The 9796-nt window shown below is 39.5% G+C and overlaps 1 protein-coding gene across 1 annotated transcript in view; it reads right to left on the reverse strand.

Annotated features, from left to right (window-relative positions):
• Positions 1-1362: 1362 nt before the first annotated feature.
• Positions 1363-9796, reverse strand: part of LOC114559288 (gastrula zinc finger protein XlCGF57.1-like) — a 12505-nt gene continuing 4071 nt past the window's right edge. Inside the window, exon 2 of the mRNA XM_028583875.1 lies at positions 1363-2856. Coding sequence (XP_028439676.1) covers positions 1388-2856 — 1469 coding nt within the window. The 3' untranslated portion in view covers positions 1363-1387. The remainder of the gene's footprint in view (positions 2857-9796) is intronic.

Consider the following 9796-nt stretch of genomic DNA (forward strand, 5'->3'; position numbering starts at 1 on the left):
CAAGATTGTAGTGCAGCGAGCTGCGTGGGAGGGTTTCTCTCTGTACGCAGAGTTACTAATTTCAAAAGGTAAGTTATTGACACTCTATGCGTGTACTACCGAGGTTGAGCATTACTCTTTCCATGTTTTTGAGGAGCTGTTGTATTATTTGCTGTTTAAACATTGAGCTGTTGCATTAATGCTGAATGTGCCTTTAGTGGAGCATATCGTGTCGTAGATCTGCCGACACTCTTAGATGTTTAATTGTTGTTGGCATATGTCACCGACTGTAGCGTTCGTAATGCATCCCCTAAATTTTTTGCATTCTCTGTATGTTTTTTTTGGGCTTGTTTGGGTGAGGTTGGTGTGGTTTGAAAATTGGGCCGGTGTGTTGCAAATGCCAGGGCCGTTTTTTTGATACCAGTCCATCACTGGACCCAGCCCGCTGTTCAGCTCATTCTCTGTAACCGATGCAGCATGACATCACGGCGGAACCAGCCAGCCGGAGAACAACTTGTTGTTTGGCTAAGATTAGCTTGCTAACTCCGCCTTAACGTCACCAACTCGATACATCATTCACAGAAAACGAGCCGAATAAAGCTCTTGCTCGTGGCGATGGCAGTGTGCTTTGTGTGGATGAAGCATGAAGTTAATTTGACTCATTTAGCCTCAGCTCTGCGACTCGCCGAAAGTCGGCTTATGCTGAAGTTTATACGTTACCATGGCAATGGTACACATCAAAATGGTTCCCTTTCTGACCATTATGCTACGTTAATTTTAATGGAAATGGCCTTTCTATCCATTTATTTCTATGGTTCAGAGAGTTCCAACCTGGCTAAGATTAGGCTCGTTCGAGATGAGCCAGTTCTGCGCAGAATTGTTTACCGGTGATTGCCGCCCGTTAACTGCCGGTTAGATTTGTGTCCGATTTGATCCCGACTTGCTCTGAGGTCACGTACACGTGGGCAACGATAACCTCACGAGATCAAGGCGGCCGCAGGTTTGAGACGCAGGCAGCGCAGTTGCTTTTCACGGACTCCAAGACCCAGGCGGACCCAGAGCATGCTGGGAAATGCCTGGCGCTCAGCTGATCTAACAGCTGATTGGTTCAGAATCGACTCAACATGACGTTTTATATAAACATTTTAGTTTTTGAATTGCAGGGAATAGATAACTGCTATTTGTCAGATGTAAAGGCTTATTCTGTACAGAACACATTTGTTGTGTGCCTGATAGTGACGTTTAGAAGTCAGAGAGACTAAATCTGTTCAGATTACGGATCGTCTGGTCTGTTGTTAATTAATATCAGCAACAGATCGCATGTAGAGCATTTTGACAGCTACTCTGTACAAGCTGATATGTGTCTGATAACATTTCATCAGATCGAAATCGGACCACAGTGTTTCTGTCACTTCCTGTGAAGCCTGCTGGAAACGGCTGGAAACTGTCCGACTTGACCGCGGCTTTTTGTCACCGCGTCCTTCTGCTGCCGCCTGCTCTCGTCTACTTTACAGGCGAGGCGCGGTTCATCTCCAACGAGCCTATTCTCTGGCTGCTCCTGGTCCACACTGGAGCTCCACTCCTGCTGCTTTCTGATGTCACTAACACAGGAAGTAGACGGTTCCTCTCCTGTGTGTTGTTTCATGTGTTTTTTTAAACTTCCACTCTGTGTAAAAGATGTCTTACAGACTGAGCAGCTGAAGGCTTTCTCTCCTGTGTGAGTTATCATGTGTCTATTCAGGTTTGTCTTGCGGCCAAATCTTTGATCACAGACTGAGCAGCTGAAAGGTTTCTCTCCTGTGTGAGTTCTCGAGTGTTTCTTCAGATTTGAGTTGTTCTTAAATCTTCTCCCACACTCAGAGCAAATAAAAGGTTTCTCTCCTGTGTGGCTTCTCATGTGTATCTTCAGGAGGGACTTGTAGCAAAATCTTTTTCCACACTCGGAGCAGCTAAATGCCGTCTCCCCTGTGTGGATTCTCATGTGTGCCTTTACGCTTCCTCTCTCTGTAAAAGATTTCTTACAGACCGAGCAGCTGAAAGGTTTCTCTCCTGTGTGCGCTGCCATGTGTGACCGTAAATTTCCACTCTGTGTAAAAGATTTCGTACAGACTGAGCAGCGGAAAGGTTTTTCACCTGTGTGAGTTCTCAAGTGTGTCTTCAGAGTTTCCTTGTGGCCAAATCTTTTCCCACACTCAGAGCAGCTGAAAGGCTTATCCCCTGTATGAATTTTAATGTGTTCCTTTAGATGTTGCTCACAGCCAAATCTTTTGTCACACTGAGAGCAGCTAAAAGGCTTCTCTCCGGTATGAGTTCTCATGTGTTCCTTCAGATGTCGATCACGGGCATATCCTTTCCCACACTCATGGCAGATAAAAGGTTTTTTAACAGAACTACATCTCAAATCACTGATAGGAACTCTGCAGTCTCCAGTCTGGTCTTCAGTCTCTGGGTGTAAAAGTGGATGTGAGTTCCTGGCTGGTTCTGGTCCTCCACAGTCCTCTCCATCAGCTTCTGTTTCCATGTGTTGAGTTTCTCTGCTGGCTGGATGCTGTGCCTCTCTGTTCTCCTCCGGTTGACTCTGATGAAGCTGTGACGACTGAAGGTCGACGCATTTATGTGTTCTGACCTGTTGACGCCAGATAAATCTCTTGTTACAAACACAGCAGCTGTATTTCCTCTCTCCCGGGTGGATTCTCATGTGATCATTCAGATGTCCCCTGTTGCCAAATCTTCTCCCACACTCAGAGCAGCTGAATGTTTTCTTACATCTTGAATCATGTTGTTTCAGAGAGTTTAAAGCTGACTGAGGTTCTCTGGTCTCCTTCCAATCAACACAGTCATCGGTCTCAGGATTAACCACCGACAGCTGCTCAACATCTGCAGGAAACAGAATGAAGAAAAGACACATTACTGACTATCACTCAAACTAAACTCAAACCAATAATAATAATGAGAGGTAATTTGTATCGTCATAGATATGAAAACTTACAAATGTAGTCTAACAAACTGATACACAGTAGCATAGCTTGTTAAGGTCAGCTTGCTAAAACCAGCTACAAAATGGAAACATTTAGGGCTGTATCTAACGATTATTTTTGTCATTGATTAATCTAACGATTAATTTGCATATTATTCTAAAGATTTTTTTTTAACTGAACTTTGGAGAATCAGTATTTTTATTGAAGTACTTGACATGAAACTTAAAATGGCTATGACATGGATTTATTTTATCACTGGAATAATAGGCTATGCAGTTAAGATAATCACTGGCAAATGTATTTTTGCATCAGTGTGAGGCAAGGAAATTAACTGAAACGCAGGGCTCCAGCCTACGTAAATGGCCTGAAGTTTATACTTCGTTGCGCTGAGTCGTGCATTGGTGTGCGTTTAGCTCTTCAAGAAAATAGCAGGGCCAGCGTGTGTGGTAGAGAGTTAGAGAGTGATGGTGATTATCTTCACAGTTAGTAGTGACTCTAGAGTAGGGCTGCACAATATTTTGTTTCATCGTCTACATCGCGATGTGCTAGATAGAAAAGTAAACTTTCACCGTTCTCCTTTTATATGTTTGTTAGCAGCCAAGCCTTCCCCTTTAAAATGTACAATATGTAACTTTCTGCCACTAGGGGTCTCTCAATTAAAACAATGGATGGTAAACAGGGACTTCTGATGATGTTGGGAAGTTGCATGGAATCATGGGAGTTGTAGTCTTTATTGTTAAACACCATCCCCGAATAGAATGCATCTGTTCACGGACGAGTTTACACATTTAAGGTTATTCACGTTACGTTTAGTAACATTTATTCATGTCATTCTAATAATATAGCTGCATTTTCCTCAAGATAATTACGTTTTTCTTGATTTGATTTGTATTGGTGGCTGACCAGTTAGCTAGTGAGCCAGCAAACTAACATTAGCCAGCAAGCTAAAACTACACTATCACAATGTATTTCACATATCAATGTCACCTTTTTCAACACAGGGGCAGACAGGATTTGTTGTAACGTTACTCAAGGAGGCTGAGAGACGGGTGTTGGTAGGGATTCCGGGGGGAGATCTCCGGGACAGCAAGGACGCTCAATGGCCATTGTCGGCAGCAGAAGATTTCCCAGCTGCCAGGAATTATCTCCCCCTTCACTTTGCTTTAATCTTAACCAATCGTTTTGGTGCTTAACCCACCTTTTTCGAATTAATTTAGCTAACTGTAAAGACAGCCAAACGCGAAGGTGGAAGAAATTCAGGAGGGAGGAGATTTTTGGCACGAATACCGGTAGCGCTAACGGAGACATAGCTAACGTTACGGATGGCTTCTGTTGTGACTTTTTCCAGACGCTTCATTAAACTGCCGTTAGCACCAGGCAATGGAGTTAAGTGCTGGCTGCTAGCTGACTGGGGGCTAACGGTAACTAGCTAGCCATTTGTCCCGGGGCTGAAGTCAGCGGTCATCCCGACTGAAGTCTCTTTGTGCCTGGGGAGTGAGGCAGACCGACTGGGGTGTTCTAGCTGGCTAAATTAGCATTAGATCAATGGTCTATCTATACAGCTAACGTTAACGTTACTGGTGAACTTATTTGTGGGTTAGCCCAATGCTGTTAACCTCGGTCAAATTAATCATACTAAAAATAACTGAGCGTGTTGAAAGATGTTGTAACCTCATAATGTTACCCACCAAGCATTAGCATTAACGTTAGCTACTTATAAACCAGCACATTGTAGTAATGTTAAGCTGGATCGATATTGAAATGTATCAATAAATAAGGTCTCTGTTGTATTACTGTGTTGCAAAGTGTCATGTAATTAATCACAAAATTATGCTGTGAGGCAAAAAAAAGCATTACGTTACGGGTATTTCTTTCTGTGACGTACGCATCATCTGGGTGCCCATGTTCTGACAGAAGTTACTGTTCGTACCTCTCTTAAGTAAATTAAGAGAGTTTGGTTTTTTAACATAATTGTGTGTGCAGCAGTGCCCCCTTTTGGCTTACCAGCAGCAGAAGCTTTAGTTTAAATTTCACTTTCAGTTGTAAATTTCCATCAGAATTAGAGATTCACCAATTTTCTAGGCCGATTCCGATTTTTCATTGAGTTTGACCTGACGATACCAATTTTAGCCGAATCTGATTTCCTTTTCTCCAACCACTTTACAGCACACACAAATATTTATTTTCTTTCTTTAATAGAACATTTTACATAGAATAGATTTGTTTTAGATAATCGATCGTTATAAAATAGAACTATATAAATTACTCCTGGTGTGGGAAGTTCACACACATCTAAAGTGCAATGTTATGGAAGAACCAATTCCTTCTTTTCACATCCAATATCCAACTTAAAACAAATTGATAAATTTAGCAAACTAAACTTCTGTATAAAAACAGGGAAAACAGGTAATGCATTTGTACAAAAGGCCGTCTATAAGCAGTGATTGTTAGAGTGCATGTCGGAGAATAATGTGGACACGCACTTCACACCGCGAGTGGGCACGCGTGCCACCCGGCAGAAAAGTGAGCGAAAGAAACAAATGAGACTCGCTGAGGGATAGCCTAACTAGCCAGTGGAGATTGTGTGACAACTGTAAGTCGTATAAGTTATGTTGTCAGTCCATTGTTAGCTGGTGATTTTGTTGTTTGTGTTCTTTACCTGCTAGCTAAGTTGGCTGCTGATTCAATATAACGGGGATTGTTGAACGCCCTTGCTCACGTTTGTATTTTATGTGCATTATTTACATGCTACAGTAGTTGCAATGCATTAAGATAATGTAATTAATAGTGGGTTTATTGTTATTTGCTAGCCTATCACTGATTCTTAAACTTTGGCAAAAACATGTCCCACTAAGAAAAGTGCCAATTCTGTTGGAAATTAATAACATTTTCATGAATAAAAAGAATCAAGGTTATAATCAGGGAGTCCTTTACACATATGTAAGGTTCTTTTGGTTTTATTTTTATTAATTTAATGATTATTTGCTGGCCCATTACCTACAAAATCAGTTGTCCTCGGATAGATTATCATTTCAACTTGATTAAAAAAAACAAAGTAATAATTGAGTTGAATAATATCTTTACCACATGAAATAGTACATTGTAATGTTTTATAAACTACAAACTGAGTTTTTAAGAATATTTACTATTATTCTGTGGTTGCTCAAAATGTGTCCCACATTCGTCCCCACCGTCAGATATTTATAAAAAGCAATAAAGTCAGGCAACTAAAAAGGTCAACTACATTCCTGAGGACCCCATTTTCAAACCTTCAGCTCTACTGCATGCTTCATGATCACTCAAGCTAGGGCTGGATGATTAATCGAAAAATTATCTAACCCAAAATTCAGAGCCTATAACCAACGTAATTTTACCAAGTCAGTTATTTCGGTCTTTTAATCCTATTAATATTTACGTGGCCGCCCACTGTGTGTTAATGTACTTTCCCCTTAAAACATATTACGTCCACCGCGTGTCTAGTCATTTGACTCCGCCCCATCCAGTCTGCAACATTGAAGCAACATGGAGGAGAACTCAAACACAGATTCAACTCAGCAACAGGAGCCGGAGCCGCTTGTACCAAAAAAAACACGCAGTGTCCGTCGTTTGGACACATTTTGGTTTCAATAAAGACGACACCGAACAAACTCAAGTCAAATGCAAACACTGCAGAAAAACTGTTATAGCGACCAAAGGTAATACCAGCAATCTATTTCAACACCTGGAGCGCAATCACATTACTGAATATGAACAGTGCATGGCTCAAAAAAAGAGAGGATGACAATCGCCAAGCAACAAGTGCCTCCACAAAGCAGGTGTCGATAACACACGCATTTACAAATGCCTCACAATATGAAAAGGATTCAAGAAAATGGAGAGAAATAACTGACGCCATTAGTTACTACATCGCTAAGGACATGGCTCCCATAGCTACGGCGAGCACAGTGGGTTTAAACAACTCGTTAAAACACTTGTCAGATTGAAAGATACACTGTGCCATTGCGACACTATTTTTCCCAAACTGCGCTGCCCAACATGTACCAAACATGTCATAAAAAAGTAGCTGCTGAACATAAGTCTGTTAAGCACTTTGCAGCCACATCTGATCTGTGGTCAAGTAGGACAATGGACCCATATTTGAGCCTTACATTGCACTACATTGACGATGAATGGAAGCTGCGCAACTGGTGCCTCGAGACAGCATATTTTCCAGTAGATCACACGTCAGAGATGAATATTTACCATAATTTTGTTTACAAAAAGAACTATTTTTAAAAGTTCTTTATTTTCTACATTTTTGGGAATTTCTTTTTTTACATTAAAACTTAAATTACTTTTTTATAAGACGTTTTTATTTCATTGTAAAATCTACTGTAGTAGATTTCAGTTCAGTTTGAAATATTTAATAAATAATATGCCTGTAGCGATGCGTCGATGTCAAATTTTTGCGTCGACGCTTCGGCACAGCTCGCCACCATAGACAATATATAAACGTGGGAGACCAAAACATTGCAGAATGGAGAACGAAACAGCAACCTCCTCACAGAATTCACAACAAAGCCCTGCAAAAAGCCCCAATAAAATAAAAAGTCCTAAAAAACAGCTCTCCCTAAATCATCGAAGGTATGGGAATACTTCAAATTTAGTCCCAAGCGTAAAAGGTGTCGTTATTTGCGCTCTCTGCTAAATTGAGTTGGCATACCACACCAGCACAAGCAATGTGGGAGCATCTGAAACGGAGGCACCCCATTCACTCGTGAAGGAGACAATAACGTAATAACGTTGGCTAAATTAATTTCATGTTTGCGTAGTGTGTTGTGTTGCTTGAGCTCTGTGCACTTCGGTGGTGCTAGCTAACTATCTTAGCTCTGCGTGCGGTTTGTTCGTGCTAGGCTGGTGCTAGGTTAGTAGCTAACATTAACGTTAGCTAGCTACTGGCGCCTAGACAGTTGTGTTTAGTTAACGTTAGTTATCATCTAATGTTGGCTTGAATCGTAACTAGCTTACGGCTGCAGAACACAGCTATCTATAGTAGCTAACGTTAGCTAACGTGACCGTTAGCTACTAACGAACAAACTGCACAGAGAGCTAAGATGTGTTGGTTTGCTTGGAACCAAAGTGCACAGCTGCTAGATCTAGCTAACGGTAGCAAACAGATTGCAGTAGCTTTGTACAGGAGAGATTTATGTTGGGACTGTAAAACAGAAAACAGGAATTTTATATTGTGTTAAACACTCTCAGGAATGTCTATACTGCACTGCACGGTATTTTTTTGCACTACAACTTATTAATTTTTTAGAGTTATGAGAGAGTTATGTTTGTACTGTAAAAGAGTAAACAGGCTGGCCTTTCATTTTGTAGAACAGTAAAATTATTTTATTTAATTTGTGTAAAGCAGATGTTTTGCTGTGCAAAACTGTTTAATAAAGTATATTAAGATTTTTTTGATATTTATTTGATACATTATGGTTTTTATTAATCGAGCAACAGAAAAATAAACGTTAGATTAATCGTCAGATTAGTCGACTAATCGATAAAATAATCGCCCGATTAATCGTTTAATAAATAATCGTTTACCCCCTTCCCTAATAAATAAGAATTCATTGCTATCTGTGTGTTTCCTTATTTTAGAATCACAAAGATAGGATAATATATTCTGCAAAAGAACTGCTAAAGGTTGAAGCTGGTTGGCATACCAACTCAACATTTATTTTGTTGTTACTTGTTAATAGTTTAACTTTATTTGTTAAATTATTGTAGTTGTGTGTTAGGTAACTTAGGTTTACTTATTATATTTAAGTACTTTAAAATTTTAATATATTGTTAAATTGAAATAATTTAGTAAAAAAAAAAAAAAAAAACTCCATTAAAAAAAAGCCTCTTATGTAATTTTTCAAGAATCGGTTTAGGAATCGGAATCGGAAAAATCCAAACAGCGCTCTGTTGCTCTGGTGTTTGTAAAATATTAAAGTAGAGCTGGGCAATATATCAATATTATATCAATATTGTGATATGAGACTAGATATCGTCTTAGATTTTGGATATCGTAATATGGCATAAGGGTTGTCTTTTCCTGGTTGTAAAGGCTGCATTACAGTAAAGTGATGTAATTTTCTGAATTTACCAGACTGTTGTAACTGTTCTATTATTTGCCTTTTATTACTTCATTTGTTATTATATCCAGATTACTGGGGATTATTTATCAAAAATCTCATTGTGTAAATATTTTGTTAAAGCACCAACAGTCAACACTACAATATCATTGCAGTATCAACAGAGGTATTTGGTAAAAAAAAATAGCGTGATATTTCATTTTCTCCATATCGCCCAACCCTATATTAAAGTTCAACAAAGAATGGTTCACATTAGAAAATGAACTTTCATTTTTTTGATTTCCAAATGGAGCTATTTATGTCATCTTAATAATATAAATTATAGAGTAGGTCTAGACCACACTCTATAATTTACAAAGATCCAACAATTCCCCCAAGAGCAAGCATTTGGTGCAACAGTGGCGAGGATAAACTTCCTTTAAAAACAGACAGAATGCTCAGACAGACCCAGGCTCAACTTACCTCAATTATAACTTGTCTCCTGCTAGTGCTACTACAGCAGTTTCTTTTTAAAAATAGGTATATGCATAATTTTGGGGAATATCTTTGTCTAACAAAATAATTATATTTTAATAATTAAAAAGAGTGGTGTCTCTAAGCTTACCTCGCACATAATAGACCTTTTCCTAGTAGGACACAGCACAGGTGTATTCAAAACCATTAATGATGGCTGCATTCCACTTAGGAGAGGTCCTGGTATTGTGCATGCTGACTCATTGAAATGGC

The sequence above is a fragment of the Perca flavescens genome, chromosome 7 (assembly GCF_004354835.1).
Source record: "Perca flavescens isolate YP-PL-M2 chromosome 7, PFLA_1.0, whole genome shotgun sequence".
Lineage (NCBI taxonomy): Eukaryota > Metazoa > Chordata > Actinopteri > Perciformes > Percidae > Perca > Perca flavescens.